Raw genomic sequence first — 23,546 nt, forward strand, 5'->3', positions numbered from 1 at the left:
ATTAGTGTATTGAAGACATACACAGAGGGTATAACGGCAGGTTCTGATTGACAACATGGAAATATTGCCAGGAGAAATGTTTGTGTCTGACAAACTATTTCAACTGTGGATAAATGTAGAAAGGTAAAAACAGTAACTTCAGTTACAAACAGTATTCTCACAGACACATTCAAGTTATTTTGACATATTTTTGAATATAAGCACTTGTCAGTAAAAACCACACAGGTTATTCCAGCACATCAATACCACTGGGCAAAAACTGGTTGAATCAATGTTGTTTCCATGTCATTTCAACAACAACAAAAAACAATGTGATGACGTTGAATTAACGTGGAAAACTGATTGGATTTGCAGAAAGTCATCAACGTAAGGGAATCTCATCTTTAACCTTTTTAACCTAAATACAATGACATTGTGACATTTTTTATTGATTTCATGTTGAATTTACTTTAGTTGACAACACAACCAAATGTATATCAAAACTATACGTTGGAATGACATATGTGCCCAGTGGGTAGTGTCAGCACTGGCAGTATTGATCAAAACAACCCATGGCTTTATACTTATTTTAATGATGTGGCTGCCTTTCAATTAGCAATATTTGATTTGTAAGTTATTTTGACCCGAAGGCTGTACATCTAATTGACTAATTTAAAAAACGTTGATTCAGAAGTCACAGCATTTCCTTTGATGTATATTTATCTGAAGACCGATAAAATGCTATATACACTACGTGTATCTTTCATGTGTCCATTTATCTAGATTGTTCCACTGAATACATCTAGTCACTCACTATCATGTCAAACCACTAGGTTCCAACTGAGGGGGGAACAAGAATGAAGGAACACTAAAACCAGACAAGCTTTATATAGTGTGATTACAATAGAAAATGCCTTACAATAACAGCTGGACATCATATACAGTGAATATGTTCTTCCCTCTAGAGCATTTCCCTACAATTTAGAATAACCAGAATGAAATTGGCTAGAATTATCCCTCTCCCACCCGTCAGCATGGCCTCTGCTCCCCAAATGAAAAGAGTCACAGGGGTGGTGTCTGGGCAGCTCCCCTGAGGATAGGGCCAGTCTGCAGGGCATGACTGAAGACTCCGTTGTCTGGTCGCTGCCTGGTCCCTATAGCAACAGCCATGGTGGCTGCAGGCTGCAGGCTGCAGACTGGGGGCCTCCAAACACATGCACATAATTAATGTGATTATATAGATATGTCAACCCTGTCACCTTCCAGTTCATTAAGCCAGACACTCTCCCAGACCTGTCAGAGGCTAGTAAAGGCCTGAATATGCCTGGCCTTAAGAGCAGAGCAAGCCCCGCCACATACATTTTATATAGGCCCTATACCAGGAGGAGCAATAGAGGGTGAGGTAGAAAATTCTCAGAAGGATGTCAAAGTATTCATAATAGCGGTTTTGACATCATTGTAAAATGCACCGTGATCTGAAAAGCATTTTTTCAGAAATTTCACTCAACAATTATAAAAAAATGTTGTCAAACAGAAAAAGATTGTTTCACTAACAGACATTCAAGATCAGAATCTCAGCCATCCATAACAAAGTTCCAATGTGTTATCTGGTCCCATCTAGTTCTGTGCTTGAGCACTATCGATATCCTCCAATGAAACATTCCCACCTCACCAGCATGTGAAGGCTCAGATAAGTCAGTCCCTCACTAAATCTTCAATAAATCATTGGGGCGGCAGGGTAGCCTAGTGGTTAGAGTGTTGGACTAGTAACCGGAAGGTTCTGCCCCTGAACAGGCAGTTAACCCACTGTTCCTAGGCAGTCATTGAAAATAAGAATTTGTTCTTAACTGACTTGCCTAGTTAAATAAAGCTAAAAATATATATATATTTTTTTTTAAAGTCAGCTCTCAGCTCCATGGGCCTTTCTGGCTGTGTCACGTCTGAGGGAAGGTCATGTTCCTTAGCGCTGTACAATAGTAAGCTGGTTTTACCAATATTATTTCACAATAAGTAATATCCACAAAAATATACCATTTGAAAAATTTGACATAAGTTAGCATCACATTGCTACAAAGCTATATGATATTGAACATACTACGATCGAAAAATCTAAATATACTTTCGAAAAAAGATTTGACTATATCAGATTGTTGAGACAGAATAAGTGCAAGGCAATTATCAATTATTAAGGTCAGAGGTGAGTGCCCAATTCAGCAGCTACTCACCATTGTCATGCATGGTCTTTTGTCAAATGATTAACTTTGAAGGACCCCCATCTTGTATCACTTATCTCCTATGCTTTATAAGAACAGAAAATAAGTCATTGGGAGAAAATAAATCTGAAACTTACAATTTGCTGGGATAATCAAAACATGTGATTTTGGCATACTAAAAACTAAAGATTGAAAAGAATCATAAAAATATTCAATTATTGTTTTATTAAGCCACACAACCAAATAAAAACACTTGCACACAATTAAAGTTAACGCCATGCATTCAGAAGTCTCTTAATTGTAAAAACAGCATCTTCATACAAACCACACACACCGTGAAATGATTAGCGAACATTCAATCAAATAAATCACGTGCCATAAACCATGACCCAAACGTACAGCAGCACGACACCTGTACCTTTCCAACACAATATGACCAGGGGCAAGAGAGTAGAAATAAATACATTAAAAAACAAACCGTTGACACTACAATCAGCAACGCATTTCAGACCTAGGTTTAAGTTAAGCGAGATTTGTTCTAAGCCTACATCTGTAAATTATAGTTTGGCAGCAATAAAAGACAAAGTGCCTTGTTCAAACAACTAACAAACTTTGCTAAGACTGAAAGATGGTTGATAACAGGTACATTTGGCCAAATCCAGTCTTGGCTGGAGTGTTATCAAATGATACAGATAAATGTCTATCACCAGTCTACCATTTTACAGAGAAAAAAAAACATTTAATGAAAAGAGAAGATCAAATCATTGACTTAAAATCCCTGAGTTTCCAGGCACTTGGAATTCCTCTTTGAATCCCTTCATTAAATAAACAGTAACTGATCCTGTGCTTCGTTTTAAAAGGTGGGTATAAATGATTAAGGAGAATGAACAGGCGAGGCCCGAGTTTGATCAATCCATACACAAGTGGTGATGACTGCTACATAGACTGAACTCCATGGGTTCATGACAATCGGTACGGTATTAGCAGAACTATAGGACGACAATTTTAAAAAGCATCAAGAGCTTCTGAATCGGTCTAATAGCAAACTAGGCTGTAGTGTAGTGGTACCCTTTTCCTAATAGTAAAGTCTCATTTGCAGCATTTAACAATATTGTGTGATGAAAAATGAATAAGGTTAACACTGGCATAAGAGAAATGTGTTAAGTAGCAAGGGACAGAGTTCAGTCCCCATTATACTGCATCTCCATCATAGTCCCCAGGCAGTCACAGGCAACATCATCTGTGTCCCACAGGACAACAAAGTAGTAGTGTGTCAGAAGAAAGCCTCATGTCTTTTTTTCTTATTTTTACATCCGTGACACCTTAGTTACAGTAAGACAAGAGTACCCATCCTGTCCCTCTGTTGTGTTAAACAGTTTTACCTGCCTACATCACACTGGGCTTGTGTTAGCTAGGTATTGTGGATAGTGTAGTTCTGTGTATTCTTCCTCAGTTCTGCATGAGGTACTGGTGGAAGTAGATGCCAAACAGGCTGCTGATGACCTGGCAGGCGGCCACCCACCAGGTAAGGAAGGCAAAGAGGCCTCTGAAGAAGAGTGGGGTGAGGACGGAGCGCAGGGCTGAGAAGCCCTCTGTCAGACGAGCCACCGTGGCCTGGATGTCCTCCTCCATGTACTCCACCCCATCCTCGTCCTCCTCCAGCCCTGGCAGGACGGGAGTGACCGTTGGCATTACCAGAGCAGGAGTCACCCCCGGAGCCTGCTCCACACCACTCCATGAGAAGTCACCTGACATACAGAACAAAAACACAGCAGGAACGAAGGCCGTTACCACATGAGACATTCTAAATGAACAACTTACAGGCTACAAATACAGGTACCTGCCAAAATATAGGAAACACCAACATAAAGTGTCTTAATAAGGTGTTGGGCCACCATGAGGCAGAACAGCTTCAATGCACCTTGTCATAGATTCTACAAGGGTCTGGAACTCTTGGAGGGATGCGACAATTCTTTCATGAGAAATACCACCATTTGGTGTTTTGTTGATAGTGGTGGAAAACTACGTGTCAGGCACCGCTCTAGAATCTCGCAAAAGTGTTCAATTGGGTAGAGTTCCTACTTACTGACACACACACCATGTCTGAAATGTCTTGCCTACTTCTAACAGCATTTGCCCACAACAAAAACATTTTTTTTTAAATGCAACAATTACAAATTTAAACTAAGTTACAACTCAAATAAGGAAAATCAGTCAACTGAAATAAATTAGGCCCTAATCTATGGATTTCAAGACTGGTAATAGACTGAATCTGTTGGTCAGATGCCTTCAAAAGAAAAGGGCGTGGATAAGAAAACCAGTCAGTATCTGGTGTGACCACCATTGCCTCATGCAGCGCAACACATCTCTTCAATGGCTGTGCAAAGTTGCTGGATATTGGCAGGAACTGGAACACGCTGTCATACATGTCAATCCAGAGCATCCCAAACATGTTCAATGGGTAACATGTCTGGTGAATATACAACAGGGAAATTTTCAGCTTCCAGGAATTGTATACAGATATTGCGACATGGGGCCATGCATTATCATGCTGAAACATGAGGTAATGGCGGTGGATGAATGGCAAGACAATGTTCCCCAGGATTTGTTCACGGTATCTCTGTGCATTCAAATTGCCATCAATAAACTGCAATTGTGTTCGTTGTCCATAGCTTATGCCTGCTTATACCATGACCCTCCCCATGGGGCACTCTATTCACCACATTGACATCAGCAAACTGCTTGCCTACACAACGCCATACATTTGCCCGGTACAGTTGAAACCGTGATTCATCCATGAAAAGTACACTTTTCCAGCGTGCCAGTGACCATCGAAGGTGAGCATTTGCCCACTGAAGTCAGGTCAAGACAATCAGCACGCAGAAGAACTTCACTGAGACAGTTGAAGAAGTGAGCAGTAATTCTTTGGTTGTGCAAACCCAGCAGCACAAGATGCAACTGTGTAATGATCATGCTGGGGATCTTTTAATTCAGCTCACGAAACATGGGACCAACACTTTACATGGTGTTTATATTTTTGTTCTGTATATACTTACGGTCAAAAGTTTTAGAACACCTACTCATTAAAGGGTTTTTCTTTATTTTTTACATTGTGTAATAATTGTGAAGACATCAAAACTATTAAATAACATATGGACTCATATAGTAGCGAAGAAAAGTGTTAAAATATTTCTTCAAATAGCCACCCTTTGCCTTGATGACAGCTTTGCACACTCTTGGCATTCTCTCAACCAGCTTCACCTGGAATGATTTTCCGACATTCTTGAAGGAGTTCCCACATATGCTGAGCACTTGTTGGCTGCTTTTCCTTCACTCTGCGGTCTAACTAATCCCAAACCATCTGAATTGTGTTGAGGCCAGGTGATTGTGGGGGGGGGCAGGTCAACTGATGCAGCACTCCATCACTCTCCTCCTTGGTCAAATAGTCCTTACACAGCCTGGAGGTGTGTTGGGTCATTGTCCTGTTGAAAAACAAATGATTGTCGCACTAAGCACAAACCAGATGGGATGGCATATCGCTGCTGAATGCTGTGGTAGCCATGCTGGTTAAGTGCGCCTTGAATTCTAAATAAACCAAAGAGTGTCACCAGAAACGCACCCCCACCTCCTCCATGCTTCACGGTGGGAAATACACATGCAGAAATCATCCGTTCACCCACACTGCATCTCACAAAGACCCAGCGGTTGGAACTGAAAATCTCCGATTTGGAGTTCAGACCAAAGGACAAATTTCCACCGGTCTAATGTCCATTTCTCTTGTTTCTTGGCCAAAGCAAGTCTCTTAATAATAATAATAATAATAATAAATAATGAGTCCTTTAGTAGTGGTTTCTTTGCAGCAATTTGACCATGAAGGCCTGATTCACACAGTCTCCTGAACAGTTGATGTTGTAATGTGTCTTACTTGAACTCTGAAACATTTATTTGAGCTGCAATTTCTGAGGCTGGTAAGTAACTCGCATATCTGCAGCAGAGGTAACTCGCCGTCTTCCATTCCTGTGGCGGTCCTCATGAGAGCCAGTTCCATAGCGCTTGATGGTTGTTACGACTGCACTTGAAGAAACTTTCAAAGTTCTTGAAATGTTCCATATTGACAGATCTTCATGTCTTAAAGTAGTGATGGACTGTAGTTTCTTTGCTTATTTGAGCTGTTCTTGCCATAATATGACTTAGCCCTATTTGGTAAAAGGCCATCTTCTGTACATCACCCCTACCTTGTCACAACACGATTGTCTCAAACACACTAAGAAGGAAAGAAGTTTCACAAATTAACCTTTTAACAAGGTACACCTGTTAAATGAAATGCATTTCAGGTGACTACATCATGAAGCTTGTTGAGAGAATGCCAAGAGTGTGCAAAGATGTCATCAAGGCAAAGGGTGGCTATTTGAAGAATCTCAAATACATTTTGATTTGTTTAACACTTTTTTTGGTTACAACTTGATTCCATGTGTTATATCATAGTTTTGATGTCTTCACTACTATTCTACAAAGTAGAAAATAGTACAAATAAAATCTTGAATGAGTAGGTGGTGTTCTAAAAAAACTTTTGACCAGTAGCGTATACTGTGTACTAATCGTACTATATACACACGCACACCTCTTCAGAACGTACGGTTTAGTCAAAATGAACACAGTAACCAAGAAATATCAACAAAATAGGCTCACCAATCCTGAGAATGTATCATCTAACGCACAATTGCGTTGATTCCCGTCATTTGTTCATTTGGGTACAGCGGGTCCCTTTTTCTCTTTATCAACGGATTATCAAACAAGCGTGAGTCTGGAAAGTTAATTCTCTTCCTCAAAAGTGTACAGCAAAGTCTACTAAATGAAAAGCCGAAATTAGTATAACAATTTGTCATTTAAAACATACTAGATTTTCTAAATGTCACATTCTATAAAAAAACAACACCTATGCTCCTTTGAGATGCCTCTTTCAGTCACTGAGATCACTTCTTCTAGCCATGGTAGCCCAAATAATGGGCAACTAGCCATCTCTATACATGACCCTAAGCATAATAGGATGTTAATTGCTTAATTAACTCAGGAATCACACCTGCGTGGAAGCACCTGCTTTCAATATACTTTGCATCCCTCATTTACACATGTATTTCCTTTATTTTGGCAGTTACCTGTAACATCAGGCATTATGGTGAAGCGGTTGGTAAATTATCATGACTCCCCATTTTTAAATTGTAGAATGCAGATTCTCAGCAGTCACTGAAGGCCTCACTGAGATTAGAGTTGTTGCTTATGTTGTTAGGTGCTGTACATGTCTTACCCAGGACCTTCAGAGCCAGGGTAGAGAAGAGGAGGAGTAGAACAGGGATCACGTACTGCAGGGTGACTATGGTCAGGTAGCAGAACACTCGGGTCACCTGGAAGGACAACAAAGACTCATGGATACAGGTTTCCTCTGTCAACTAAGGTTGGGCGGTACCTATATTTTCAAACCGGCAGGGTATACGGTATTACCGGAAGTGCACACAAGGGGCGCTATTTTTAAAACAATTTAGGCAACAGGGATTGAGCCAACAGAGATTGTATGTCTCTGCTGTAAGCAAGAAGCTTGATCTTGCCACTTAGCTAGAAATCTAGCCAATTAGCTAGAAAGTTAGCAAAGCAAATGCATAGCTGGAGCCCTGAGCTGGAGATAAGAAATCTAAGGTGTCGAATTGTTATACTTACCTTATAGTTTAAGCAGTAGCGTAGCACGCCCCAGCCCAACCCCTCTGCCCCCAAAAAGTGTATGTATGCATAACTTTTTTTTAAAAACAGTATTGAAAATCATATTGTCGGTAATTCGAAAAACAAAATGGCTGGTTTAGAGGTTTAGGCATCTTACCTTCCTCTGAATGTCGATGGCAGCGATGCGTCCTGCCTCCTTCTTCATCTGGTCCACCCACTTCTGGGACAGGTTGAGGTAGGCCTGCATGTGGTAGCGGGTCAGGGCCAGCCTCAGGCAGCACAGCACCACCACCGTCCACAGACGAACACTGTCAAACATCGCGCTTGACATACTGGGATAACACACAGAGACGTCAACACTAGGAGTAGAGCTGTTGCGGTGACTGCAATACCGCCACACTGGCAGTCATGACCACAGTCAAATTCCACATGACCATTGAGTCACGTTAATCTCCTTTATGCATTCTGGACATGTGTTGTTAGTACCCAACTGCTAATGGCAGTGTACTCTGATCTCTATAGTCCCTCTAACCACTGAGATCAATGCAAATTGGATCTCAAATCATAGCAAGCACTTATCAGAACAGTTTTTAAAACCCACCTCACTGATCGATCAATTTGAAGAAAAATTCAATAACAGGTTGAAACTGAGTGGAAAACATGGTCATTGTGGATGTTGTCTCAAAGCCAAACAATGAAGTGGACAGTGCTTTCTAAGGTGATGATCAATTCAAAACACCCATACACATATTAGACCTTATGGATACATATAGGCTTGAGCCCAAGCCCGAAAAAACCTTGAATGAAAATGATTTTTCCTTATACAATACATAGCTAATAGCCTACCACTTACGACACACGGCAGATTTCTTTATATATATATATACATTTTTTTTTTAATTACACATATTTAAGATGTTTTTGGTATGTAATTGGTCTAGCCAATACTCCAAAATTAAACACATTATACTAGTCACCTTTGAGAGTGGACTATATACTTATGGATACTGGATGGACGGACTGGTTACCTTATGCTATCCATGAGTCTGGGAAAGTACACATAGGCAATACTGTTGGTTCATTGATTGTGCAAGGCGGCTTACAGTTAAATACAAATTCACAAATTGTAGGCGGTTATATTTTCATAATGAATAGGCTGACATTTCCTTTAGCTACACCATCTCACCACTGTGCGTTTCCATCTCCTCGCTCTCCCCTTAATTCCTTTCGAGAGCGCAGAGATCGGGACTGTCAGTTTAATTAAATATGTTTCATTGTAAAAACATTTTACTACCTATATTCCTTAACAGATTTAACTTGCCTTATCAAATTAAGCACTAGAGAGCTGCAAGAACATGGTTGGAGCCCATGGCATTCAAAGTGTGGGCGCAATATCACCTGTCACGCAGCAAGAGGCTGCATGCTCCTCAAATAGTGGCTGTTGCTTGGAGTGAAATAAGTGTTATAAGCCCAGACATCTCTATATGCAATCTTGTGTGAAAGCAGAGTTGAGATGGTTGCCACTAAAAAGACGATCCAAGCTGCTACTATATTTATTTCTCAGCTGCTTATATTAAGCACATGCGCTGCTATAAACCCAGAGTAGCTAGCTGGTCTGGTTACAAAACAAACCGCGGGAAAGTGGCCTTCATTTGCTATTCCAGTGCATACGGAGATGTCTTTTTTTCCTCTGCCCATTTGATAATGGGCCATTCTAAATCGAAACAAACGGACGGTGAAACGTGAGTCATCACTCCAGAGAACGCATTTCCACTGCTCCAGAGTCCAATGGCAGCGAGCTTTACACTACTCCTGCTGATGCTTGCCATTACGCATGGTGATCTTAGGTTTGTGTGCAGCTGCTCGGCCATGGAAACCCATTTCATGAAGCTCCAGACAAAGTTATTGTGCTGACATTGCTTCCAGAGGCCATTTAGAGCTTGGTAGCGAGTGTTGCAACCAAGGACAGACGATTAAGCTCTTCAGCACTCGGTGGTCCTGTTCCGTGAGCTTGTGTGGCCTACCACTTCGCGGCTGAGCTGTTGTTGCTCCTAGACGTTTCCACTTCACAATAAAAGCAGGTACAGTTGACCGAACTGACTTGTTGGAAGAGTGGCATTCTTTGGCGGTGCCACGTTAAGTCACTGAGCTCTTCAGTAATGCCATTCTACTGCCATTGTTTAGCTATGAATATTGCATGCCGTGTGCTCGATTTTATACACGTCAGCAACGAGTGCGACTGAAATAGCAGAATCAACTAATTTGAAGAGGTGTCCACATACTTTTGTACATATAGAGTACCAAGACACACACTTACAGCGTGACCGAGGTCTTCCCCATGGGAGCGTTCCCCAGGAAGTCCCTAGCAATGGGTTTGATCCACAACACGATCACCACCACTGGAGCCAGAAAACTAATGTGCAACAGAATCCTACAGGAAGCAAAAAACACCGAACAGGAAGACATTACTAGTGGAGCCAAGTCGTTATTTGGTTTCACAGCTAAATCTGTGTTAGTGTTCTTACTGGATGAATGGGCGGTCTGAGTTCATCTGAACTGCGTCCAGGTGGGTCTGGGCTAGGCGGAGACCAGGGAAGGCCAGCAAAGCACCAATAAAAGCACAGATGGCAGCCAGACCCAACTTTACAGTCAGCTTGGTCACCGGGACTCTGATGGGAGTCCAAATATAATAAACATGAGAGAACATTTGCCAACACACAGATCACTAAAAGCATATCATCAGTCCATGAATGACTATTCTATGGACCCAAGTTGTGATTTACATATTTATTTTAAATAAATTTAAGCTGTCCAATGAAAAGATACTTACGACCACTCAGCAAAGCCTTGCTGTTTTGCAAAAACTTCAAGGTTGTCAAAAAGACTGTTAAAACCTGCAATACAAAAGCATAAAATTAACTAAACAAATCACAGTTAAGTGTGTTTTATTTATATATGTTTTTTATTACAAACACACACATTGTACAGAACATTAGGAACACCTGTATGGGATCAATATCATGACAAAATGTATTGTGAACACACAGCATGCATTTTGTATTCGTGTATCATGATCTGTACAAAATACGTACCAACCCACAAATGTAAATCACTATCCACAAACACCTTTTGATTGGCATTTGTAAATCGATATATTGCATTAGAATTTTTTTAGAACAGCAGATATGCAGGTCATTTCCAAGGACCTTAAGGAAAATGACTGCCATAAAGATTTGCACATAAGAGAGATATGCACAAGCATGACAGATACGGCAAACCTGTAACTCCATATTTGGAAGAGCTTAGGTCACCTGAATTTTGTCAGGTATTAGACAAGAAAAATACAAAAAGTTATCAAGCTTAAAAAGCGGTTTGTACCCGTAGAAAGAGATTTCTATAAATCGCTGGCAGCCTCTCGTTCGGCCATGTTGATGCCTGCCTTTCAAGGCTGCAGAAATTATAGTAACCATAATGTTAACCATATGTGTACAACGTAAAGAATCGAAACCCTAGATTACTCTATATTTGCAACACTATTGCGGTGTACACCCGTTTGTAAAGCTCACAGCAAAAGTAGTCAATGCCATATTTGGGCGATGAACGGGTATACACAATACATTTGGCATATTACTGATCCCATACACCTGCTCTTTCAATGACAGATTCACCTGGTCAGTCTATGATCCCTTATTGATGCCACAATTCCACTTCAAATCAGAGTAGATGAAGGGGAGGAGACAGGTTAAAGAATACATTTTAAGCCTTGAGACATGGATTGTGTACAGTTGAAGTCAGAAGTTTACATAAACCTCAGCCAAAAGCATTTAAACTCAGGTTTTTCACAATTCCTGACATTTAAAGTCTACAGTCACTCAATTAGTATTTGGTAGCATTGCCTTTAAATTATTTTACTTTGGTCAAACATTTCAGGTAGCCTTCCACAAGTTTCCCACAAATTCTCCAAACTTATTTTGCCCATTCCTCCTAACAGAGCTGGTGTAACCGAGTCAGGCTTGTAGGCTTCCTTGCTCACGCACTTTTTTAGTTCTGCCCACACATTTTCTATAGGATTGAGGTCAGGGCTTTGTGATGGCCACTCCAATACCTTGACTGTTGTCCTTAAGCCATTTTGCCACAACTTTGGAAGTATGCTTGGGTTCATTGTCCATTTGGAAGACCCGTTTGCAAACAAGCTTTGACTGCCTGACTGATGTCTTGAGATGTTGCGTCAACATATCCACATAACTTTCCTCCCTTATGATGCCATCTATTTTGTGAAGTGCACCAGTCCCTCCTGCAGCAAAGCACCCCCACAACATGCTGCAGCAACCCCCGTGCTTCACGGTTGGAATGGTGTTCTTCGGCTTACAAGCTTCCCCCTTTTTCCTCCAAACACAACGATGGTCATTATGATCAAACAGATCTATTTTTGTATCATCAGACCAGAGGACGTATCTCCAAAAAGTACGATCTTTGTCCCCATGTGCAGTTGCAAACTGTAGTCTGGCTTTTTAATGGCGGTTTTGGAGCAATGGCTTCTTCCTTGCTGAGCGGCCTTTCAGGTTATGTCGATATAGGACTCATTTGACAGTGGATATAGATACAGTGCCTTGCGAAAGTATTCGGCCCCCTTGAACTTTGCGACCTTTTGCCACATTTCAGGCTTTAAACATAAAGATATAAAACTATTTTTTTGTGAAGAATCAACAAGTGGGACACAATCATGAAGTGGAACGACATTTATTGGATATTTCAAACTTTTTTAACAAATCAAAAACTGAAAAATTGGGCGTGCAAAATTATTCAGCCCCCTTAAGTTAATACTTTGTAGCGCCACCTTTTGCTGCGATTACAGCTGTAAGTCGCTTGGAGTATGTCTCTATCAGTTTTGCACATCGAGAGACACATTTTTTTTCCCATTCCTCCTTGCAAAACATCTCGAGCTCAGTGAGGTTGGATGGAGAGCATTTGTGAACAGCAGTTTTCAGTTCTTTCCACAGATTCTCGATTGGATTCAGGTCTGGACTTTGCCATTCTAACACCTGGATATGTTTATTTTTGAACCATTCCATTGTAGATTTTGCTTTATGTTTTGGATCATTGTCTCGTTGGAAGACAAATCGCCGTCCCAGTCTCAGGTCTTTTGCAGACTCTATCAGGTTTTCTTCCAGAATGGTCCTGTATTTGGCTCCATCCATCTTCCCATCAATTTTAACCATCTTCCCTGTCCCTGCTGAAGAAAAGCAGGCCCAAACCATGATGCTGCCACCACCATGTTTGACAGTGGGGATAGGGTGTTCAGGGTGATGAGCTGTGTTGCTTTTACGCCAAACATAACATTTTGCATTGTTGCCAAAAAGTTCAATTTTGGTTTCATCTGACCAGAGCACCTTCTTTCACATGTTTGGTGTGTCTCCCAGGTGGCTTGTGGCAAACTTTAAACAACACTTTTTATGGATATCTTTAAGAAATGGCTTTCTTCTTGCCACTCTTCCATAAAGGCCAGATTTGTGCAATATACGACTGATTGTTGTCCTATGGACAGAGTCTCCCACCTCAGCTGTAGATCTCTGCAGTTCATCCAGAGTGATCATGGGCCTCTTGGCTGCATCTCTGATCAGTCTTCTCCTTGTATGAGCTGAAAGTTGAGGGACGGCCAGGTCTTGGTAGATTTGCAGTGGTCTGATACTCCTTCCATTTCAATATTATCGCTTGCACAGTGCTCCTTGGGATGTTTAAAGCTTGGGAAATCTTTTTGTATCCAAATCCGGCTTTAAACTTCTTCACAACAGTATCTCGGACCTGCCTGGTGTGTTCCTTGTTCTTCATGATGCTCTCTGCGCTTTTAACGGACCTCTGAGACTATCACAGTGCAGGTGCATTTATACGGAGACTTGATTACACACAGGTGTATTGTATTTATCATCATTAGTCATTTAGGTCAACATTGGATCATTCAGAGATCCTCACTGAACTTCTGGAGAGAGTTTGCTGCACTGAAAGTAAAGGGGCTGAATAATTTTGCACGCCCAATTTTTCAGTTTTTGATTTGTTAAAAAAGTTTGAAATATCCAATAAATGTTGTTCCACTTCATGATTGTGTCCCACTTGTTGATTCTTCACAAAAAAAAACAGTTATATATCTTTATGTTTGAAGCCTGAAATGTGGCAAAAGGTCGCAAAGTTCAAGGGGGCCGAATACTTTCGCAAGGCACTGTAGATACTTTTGTACCTGTTTCCTCCAGCATATCCAAGAAGTCCTTTGCTGTTGTTCTGGGATTGATTTGCACTTTTCACACCAAAGTACGTTCATCTGTACAGCACTTTGAGATATCAGCTGATGTACGAAGGGCTATATAAATAAATTTGATCTATAAGAGACAGAACGCATCTCCTTCCTGAGCAGTATGACGGCTGTGTGGTCCCATGGTGTTTATACTTGCGTACTATTGTTTGTACAGATGAACGAGGTACCTTCAGGCGTTTGGAAATTGCTCCCAAGGATGAACCAGACTTGGCGGTCTAAAATAAATTCTGAGGTCTTGGCTGATTTCTTTTGATTTTCCCATGATGTCAAGCAAAGAGGTTTGAGTTTGGCACTGAGGCACTGAGTTTGATGGTAGGCATTGAAATACATCCACAGGTACACCTCCAATTGACTCAAATTATGTCAATTAGCCTATCAGATGCTTCTAAAGCCATGACATCATTTCTGGAATTTTCTAAGCTGTTTAAAGGCAGTCAATTTAGTGTATGTAAACTTCTGACCCACTGGAATTGTGACAGTAAATCTTTCTGTAAACAATTGTTGTAAAAATGACTTGTGTCATGCACAAAGTAGATGTCTTAACTGACTTGCCAAAACTACATAGTTTGTTAACAAGAAATCTGTGGAGTGGTTGAAAAACTAGTTTTAATGACTCCAACCTAAGTGTATGTAAACTTCCGACTTCAACTGTACATGTGCCATTCAGAGGGTGAATGGGAAAGACAAGATTTAAGTGCCTTTGAACCGGGTATGGTAGTAGGTGCACCAGTTTGAGTGTGTCAAGAACAGCAATGATGCTGGGTTTTTCACACGCAACAGTTTCCTGTGTATCAAGAATGGTCCACCACCCAAAGGACATCCAGCCAACTTCACAACTGTGGGAAGCATTGGAGTAAACATGGGCTAGCATCCCTGTGGAACGCTTTCGACACCTTGTAGAGTTCATGCCCTGACGAATTGAGGCTGTTTTGAGGGGGAAAAGGGGGTGTAACTCAATATTATGAAAGTGTTAAATGTTTTGTACACACAGTGTACATCCCCATGGGACTACTGTAGTAGGGGTTAGTGTCGTGGACATACCAGGCTCCAGGCCAAACTCCAGGTAGTCTTCTCTGACCACTAGCACCAACATGGCCACCAGCAGAGATAGGAAACCAAAGGCCAAGCACACTGAACGCTCACCCCCCTCGTCAGACCGGAAATAGTGGCCCATCAGGGAGTGGAGGGTTTTCCTGTGAGAGAGGGTTAAGGGCAACACAGGGACAATCGGGCAGTCCCTCAACAAACAACTCCAATCAAGGAGGAGCACAACAGGTGCATCTGAGTGTTTTTTGGCAACCTTGCATGTTTGGGTGACACGCTATACTTCCTGTTGCAAATTTCATACTGTTTTTGAATGGGCGTCAAGCTTATATCATCAAATTCATGAAAACTTGCTCACTTAAGATACATGTCAAATTATATTTGTGGATTAATGCATTTCTACCTGATGCCTTTCATGAAGGTTTGACTGAATTTTTGTTTTTTCCATAATCAAAAAGCTAATTAAAATACAAATATAATTTTACATACTGTATCTTAAAATGACCACATTTTCATGATTTTGATTAGAAGCTTGAAGCCCATTCAAAAACAGTACAGGACTTGCAACAGGAAGTAGGCGGGACTTTCATAGGGTTATTGATGTATACAAGGAGCCCACTTTGTAGAAATTGACACCAACAGTTTTTACATGGTGATAACATTGACAAGTACAGTGAGTACAACTTAAGTCTTAAGAACAAGTTAAATTTCATTTTCAAGTTAAAATTGTAATACAACTATGGAATCTCAGCGAAGGTGAACAGAAGGATACAGGCAGCAGAGAACAGTCAGCACACACCAGAAGGCCCCAATGTGGACCTCCATGGCAGGGTCGACTACACAGAAGTAGCCCTCAGTGAAAAGGTAGATGCCCATCGCATACACTGCAAAGTCAATCAACCACTGGTACTCCAGGAAGAGTCGTAGTACTGAGAATGGGAAAGGAGAGACAAAGCAAAAATATTGTAAGGAAAAGATAAGGCCTAAATGTAAGGGCTTGGAGGGCATTTCAGTCAGCAGTAGTGGTCATGCTTTTGTTTTATTTACCAAGGGCATCAAGGACACCAATTGGAGCTTTTTCTAAGTTAAGGTCGATGTCCTTCGGCACTGTGAGAGGCTTGCTGTCCCCATTCTGTCTCCTACAAAGAAGAAGTCAGCAAACCTTCCCTGTAACAGCACAGTCTACTATGATAACAGTGATACAAAAGAAAAGACACCAGTTATACTGCATCATCATGCCCCCTCCTCAGCTCACACCTGTCTCTCCTGCTGGGCTTGCTGGGCATCTGTTTGCCTGCCAGGGCACACAGCTCTCCTTCAGAGGGGTGTTTGAACCGGAATAGACTGAAAGGATCAAGTTATATTTGTTTTAAACATATATACATTGCAAGTAGTTGGCTAGTAGTATGACTGTTGTTTTACTCAAATCTATTCACTATGATTGAGAAATTGCCTACCCTCATGATCTAACAAGGAATAACTCCAAACCCTAACCACTATCAGGATGTCTCTACACCCAACCTCCAAATCCACTTCTGCATGACATGTGTCTATGTACATTACTTTACCTGCCATTGCATAGAAGCCAGCGGGCAAAAGAACAGTGTGGAGTCATTCTCTGCATGATGCTAGCAGCCAGCAAGCTGACCACCAGCTGCACTCCAATTAGCGCCTGTTCAGACAGACAGAGACACACACCTTGTTAATCAAAGTAGCTACAGTACAAAAATGGGTCAGCCCAACGTTTGTAGACAACCAACATGGAGTTTCCTGAGAATTTTTTTCAACCGACAACTGCTGCGTGTCTGAAAGGTGCCGCTTCTTCACGTGTCGAGAGTGGGGGGGTGCCCTCCTACAACTGTCAGTCATTCAACGTTTCAAGGAAGGAACCAAGAAGCCAATGAAAGAAATGACCCAAGATAGCCATGACATGGGGAAGTGCTAGCTGTGAAGGTTACCATCCATGCTAGCAGCCCAAGTAAGCTAGCTAACGGTGTGCAACGTGTCCATGGCTAATAGCATAAATTGCTATTGCAGTCTAACTTCAAAGTGACATATAGCCAGCTCTCAATTTGAAGAGAACCTGAAGCAGTAACTGTGACCAGTAGCGACATTTTACCGGTAGCTGACATTTAAGCTAGCTACCTAGCTATTTTGTAGCCAAAAAGTACCTGCCGCAGAGGCTAAACGCTATAGCTACAAGCATTTGAATTAGCTAGCGAAGTATTACATACTGGTTGCAAGTGGACACAGATGAAACATCTAGCTACTCACCATCTCTCTTCAACGAACTGAAGTATATGTTCGTAGTGTTAGCGACACACGTGTGTAGTTTAAGTGTCTTGACAACTGATCAAAGATGGCAGATAAATTAAGATTGTTCACTCTGTCCGTTTACCATTGAACATAAATTGTAAGTTCAGGTCTACTTAACTGACACCAATGCAATAGCAGATGGGTCTGGTCTTCTTAGTTGATTGACTTTCATTTAACTAGGGGGGGACGCTTCCTTTTCCGTCTCTGAGCTGATGACATTATGCTACTGTAGGCAGGCCTGGATTTGGGTTCCACAAACCGCAGAAAACAAGCGGTTTCATTGGCTCGAATAGATGTCTGTTCACGATTTCTTTGGATCCCGTTACAAACTATGCCAAAAGTGGTGGAAGACGCCTAGTAAAAATATACCTCAATCACAATAATAATGTATTTTCCAATGTAGAAAATAAATAGTTGAACCTGCTTAGCAATAAAAAAGCCTAGTTTTATAGATACTGTATCATAAAGCCAAGTACACGTAGACTACTTTCACAGCTGTCCAAACCAATCACACTGTAACTGGGCTTATTATTGTGGGAGTTGTAGTTTCTCATACAAAGTGATGAGACGCTTAGTCTGTTCGCTATATTTAGCAGTTTTGGCAAAGATAATGAGAAAGAATGAGAAAGAAGTTAGGAAAAGGGTTAGCTAAAATGCAAGAAGAAAAAAATCTACTTTTGACATCAATTTGACCGAAGCTGTATCGCTTCTAGACATGACCAGCTAGTACCCATACCAAACCATATTTGCTAGTACTGCAGGTGAGACTTATGAACACTGAACAAAAATATAAACGCAACATGTAAATTGTGGCCCATGTTTTATGAGCTGAAATAAACGATCCCAGAAATTTTCCATACGCACCAAAAGTATATTTCTCTCAAATTGTATGCACAAATTTGTTTACATCCCTGTTAGTGAGCTTTTATCCTTTGTTAAAATAATCCAGCCACCTGGCAGGTGTGGCATATCAAGAAGCTGATTAAACAGCATGCTCATTACACAGTTTCACCTTGTGCTGGGGACAATAAATGGCCACTCTAAAATGTGCTGTTTTGTCACACAACACAATGCCGCAGATGTCTCAAGTTTGAGGTAGCATGCAATCGGCATGTTGACTGCAGGAATGTCCACCAGAGCTATTGACAGATAATCTAATGTTCATTTCTCTACCATAAGCCACCTCCAACATCATTTTAGATCATTTGGCAATACGTTCAACTGGCCTCACAACCGCAAACCACGTGTAACCACGCCAGCCGAAGAACTTCACATCTGGCTTCTTCACCTGCGGGATTGTCTGAAACCAGCCACCCGGACAGCTGATGAAACTGGAGAGTATTTGTGTCTGTAATAAAGCCCTTTTGTGGGAAGAAACTCATTCTGATTGGCTGGGCCTGACTCCCAAGTGGGTGGGCCTATGCCCTCCCAGGCCCACCCATGGCTGCACATCTTCCCAGTCATGTGAAATGCATAGATTAGGGCCTAATGAATATATTTCAATTGACTGATTTACTTATATGAACTGTAACTCAGTAAAATTGTTGAAATTATTGCATGTTGAGTTTATATTTTTGTTCAGTATATGTAATAAAACGTCTCATTAAAGTTTGGCTACATTTTCAGGTGCCTCCCTTATGTCAGCATCGGTTTTGACATGATGGGCTGTAGCCAATATGAATAGGCTATCACCTATACTTCTACATGTAGGCTAATTATTTATATACATTTACATACACTGATGTCTTTCTTAACAGAATAGCTACTGTTTTCGATTTTCAAACCAATTGAATTGGATATTTTGGTTAATGGCTTTGGTGCCCTAGCAGATGTTGTTTGTGCCGTGGCAGATGGGCACCTCTTGAAGACTAAATGGCCTTGCCTCTAAAATCACGAAATTCCAGGCCTGCTATATACAACAACGAGTGCACCTTGTGCTGGGGACAATAAAAGGCCACTATAAAATGTGCTGTTTTGTCACACAACACAATGCCACAGATGTCTCAATTTCTGAGGTAGTGTGCAGTTGGCATGCTGACTGCAGGAATGTCCACCAGAGCTGTTGTTAATTTCTACCATAAGCCACCTCCAAATTCGTTTTAGAGAATTTGGCCGTACGTCTAATTGGCCACACAACCGCAGACCACGTGTATGGTGTCGTGTGGGCGAGCGGTTTGCTGATGTCAATGTTGTGAACAGAGTGCCCCATGGTGGCGGTGGAGTTATGGTATAGGCAGGCATAACCTACAGACAAGGAACACTATTGCATTATCGATGGCCATTTGAATGCACAGAGATACTGTGATGAGGTCCTGAGGCCCATTGTAGTGCCATTCATCCACCACCATCAACTCATGTTTCAAATGATAATGCATGGACCCGTATCACAAGGATCTGTACACAATTCCTGGAAGCTGAAAATGTTCCAAGTTCTTCCATGGCCTGCATACTGCCTTCATTTTGTTAACTGCCTTAGTTTTGCTAACTGCCTTAACTTTGCTGAACCACAGGAAGAGTAGCTGCTGCTTTGGCAGCAGCTAATGGGTATCCATAAGAAATACAAATACTCAATAGACATGTCACCCGTTGAGCATGTTTGGGATGCTCTGGACTGACGTGTACGACAGCATGTTTCAGTTCCCGCCAAAATCCAGCAACGTCGCAAAGCCATTGAAAAGAAGTGGGACAACATCAGCCTGATCAACTTTATGCGAAGGTGATGTGTCACGTTGCATGAGGCAAATGGTGGTCATACCAGAAACTGACTGGTTTTCCGATCCACGCCCCTACCTTTTTTGTAAGGTATCTGTGACCAACAGATGCATATCTTTATTCCCAGTCATGTCAAATCAATAGATTAGGGCCAAATTAATTCATTTCAATAGACTGATTTCCTTGAATGAACTGTAATCTTTGCATGTTACATTTATATTTTTGTTCAATATACTTAAGGGTTATTTGTGTGTTTAGGGATGTGTTGTTGCTGTGCTAGTAATTGTTTGAAAGCCATTTGAGGACAACCAATGTTTGGGGTGTGGTTAATTGTATTCAAAGGTATGTGTTTGTTTATTCAAGTGTGACATTTAAAGTGTTAAGTTATTCCACAGTAATGATGTATTTTATTGACAGTTTATTTCATGAGTTTGGAGAGTGTCAGAAGGGAGTGTTTTGACTCAAACTCTTTCTTTCTTCAGAGGTTTTGTCACTGTTTTGTGTCCTACACATACAGTTGAAGTCAGAAGTTTACATACACCTCAGCCAAATACATTTAAAATCAGGTTTTTCACAATTCCTGACATTTAATCCTAGTAAGAATTCCCTGTCTTAGGTCAGTTAGGATCACCACTTTATTTAAGAATGTGAAATGTCAGAATAATAGCAGGGAGAATGATTTATTTCAGCTTTAATTTCTTTCATCACATTCCCAGTGGGTCAGAAGTTTTCATACACTCAATTAGTATTTGGTAGCATTGCTTTTAAATTGTTTAACTTGGGTAAAACGTTTAATTAAGGTTCCACAAGCTTCCCACAAAAAGTTGGGTGAAGTTGGGTGTAACTGAGTCGGGTTCGTAGGCCACCTTGCTCGCACACGCTTTTTCAGTTCTGCCCACAAATTGTCTATAGGATTGAGGTCAGGGCTTTGTGATAGCCACTCCAAGACCTTGACTTTGTTGTCCTTAAGCGATTTTGCCACAACTTTGGAAGTATGCTTGGGGTCATTGTCCATTTGGAACAGCCTACCTGATTAAATAAAAGTGAAATAAAAAAATAAAAAATAAATGCTTGGGTTCATTGTCCATTTGGAAGACCCCATTTGCGACCAAGCTTTAACTTCCTGACTGATGTCTTGAGATGTTGCTTCAATATATCCACATAATTTCCCTCCCTCATGATGCCATCTATTTTGTGAAGTGCACCAGTCCATCCTGCAGCAAAGCACCCCCACAACATGATGCTGTCAACCCTGTGCTTCACGGTTGGAATGGTGTTCTTCGGCTTACAAGCTTCCCCCTTTTTCCTCCAAACATAATGATGGTTATTATGGCCAAACAGTTATATTTTTGTTTCATCAGAACAGAGGACATTTCTGCAAGAAGTACAATCTTTGTCCCCATGTGCAGTTGAAAACCGTAGTCTGGCTTTTTTATGGCGGTTTTGGAGCAGTGGCTTCTTCCTTGCTGAGCGGCCTTTCGGGTTATGTCGATATAGGACTCGGCATTTGGAAATTGCTCCCAAGGATGAACCAGACTTGTGGAGGTCTACATTTTGTTTCTGTGGTCTTGGCTGATTTCTTTTGATTTTCCCATGATGTCAAGCAAAGAGGCACTGAGTTTGAAGGTAGACCTTGAAATGCATCCACAGGTACACCTCCAATTGACTCAAATGATGTCAATTAGCCTATCAGAAGCTTGTGAAGCCATACATAATTTTCTGGAATGTTCCAAGCTGTTTAAAGGCACAGTCAACTTAGTGTATGTAAACTTCTGACCCACTGGAATTGTGATACAGTGAATTATAAGTGAAAAGATCTGTCTGTAAACAATTGTTGTAAAAATGACTTGTGTCATGCACAAAGATGTCTTAACCGACTTGCCAAAACTATAGTTTGTTAACAAAAAATTTGTGGAGTGGTTGAAAAACGAGTTTTAATGACTCCAACCTAAGTGAATGTAACCTTCTGACTTACAACTGTAGTTGTATGGACTTGGTCAGACTTGGTCTAAAGTCTATGAAGGCACTGTTGTATTGGCAGTGATGAACCATCCAGAAGCTATAGAATTGAGTACACCCTTTATTCTCCAGAAGCTATAGAACTGAGAACACCCTGTATTCTCCAGAAGCTGTAGAACTGAGTACACCCTGTATTCTCCAGAAGCTGTAGAACTGAGTACACTGTGTATTCTCCAGAAGCTGAAGAACTGAGTACACCCTGCATTCTCCAGAAGCTGTAGAACTGAGTACACCCTATATTCTCCAGAAGCTGTAGAACTGAGTACACCCTGTATTTTCCAGAAGTTGTAGTTTGGCGGGAGTGACCCCAGAAGTCTCCTGCAAGGCAGAGTTCAGTGCAAAGCGAAATTCAGGAAGATGCTGATCCCACCTTGTGTGCTGATCCCCCTCTAATGAAGCAATCATCCCCTTCAGGGTTCGGTTTACCCTCTCGGTCAGGTTGGTCTGAGGATGGTAAGCTGTGGTCAGCTTGGCAATTACACCCCAGTAGGTACAGAGCTCTTTGTATATTCCTGATATGAACTGAGGACCTCGGTCAGAGAGGATTTGGTCTGGAATTCCGAATCTGGTAGAGACCTCCCGTCGCAGAATTAGAGCAATGGCTGTTGCAGTGGCTTTGCGGAGGGGAAACAACTCCACCCAGTGTGTGTAGTAGTCCACTACCACCAATAAAAATTCATTCCGGGTCCCCGGGCTGGGAGGAAAAGGTCCCATGAGGTCAATTCCCAACATTTAATTTGGATGGTTCACCACGGTCTGCTGCATTTTCCCGGCAGGTCTGCCAATGTCTGGTTTGTATTTCTGGCAGACTTCACACTGCTGTACAAACTTCCGGGTATCAACCCGCATGCCTGGCCAGTAAACCACCTCTTGTAGTCTTCGGTAAGTCTTAAAAACTCCAAGATGGCCATTCATGGGATTAGCATGATAAACTTGGATTATCTAGTCACTCAATGTAGAAGGAATGAAGACGCGATAATGGGTGCTGTATATTCCATCTCCTCTTGGAGTTTTTCGATACACTTTATCCTGAATTATGCTATACTTATCATTGAAGCGACTCTTTGAGTCTTCTTCAGACAGACTCTTGTGGATCGCCATGATGGCAGCATCCTTCTGCTGTGCTCTCCATACACTCTCTCATCCAGAGGAAAGGAATCATCCAGACACTTAGCGGTAGTGTAAGTGCTGCACAAGGGAGGACAAACATTGGCAGTCTCTGTAATCCGAGAAAGGGCATCTGG

At 41.4% G+C, this 23,546-nt stretch overlaps 1 protein-coding gene across 1 annotated transcript; it reads right to left on the bottom strand.

The window, feature by feature from the left end:
- Nucleotides 1-2,398: 2,398 nt before the first annotated feature.
- Nucleotides 2,399-17,994, bottom strand: LOC112244724 (transmembrane protein 161A). The gene is made up of 12 exons (XM_024412482.2): nt 17,530-17,994; nt 16,824-16,927; nt 16,513-16,599; nt 16,303-16,394; nt 16,028-16,184; nt 15,253-15,404; nt 10,735-10,798; nt 10,430-10,573; nt 10,222-10,335; nt 8,062-8,236; nt 7,498-7,594; nt 2,399-3,940 (listed from the first exon to the last, which is right to left on the bottom strand). Exons 1-12 carry the CDS (start codon nt 17,530-17,532, stop codon nt 3,642-3,644), a joined length of 1,488 nt encoding a protein of 495 aa, XP_024268250.1. The 5' UTR covers nt 17,533-17,994; the 3' UTR covers nt 2,399-3,641.
- Nucleotides 17,995-23,546: the final 5,552 nt, after the last annotated feature.

This window comes from Oncorhynchus tshawytscha, linkage group LG06 (assembly GCF_018296145.1).
Source record: "Oncorhynchus tshawytscha isolate Ot180627B linkage group LG06, Otsh_v2.0, whole genome shotgun sequence".
Taxonomy (NCBI): Eukaryota; Metazoa; Chordata; class Actinopteri; order Salmoniformes; family Salmonidae; genus Oncorhynchus; species Oncorhynchus tshawytscha.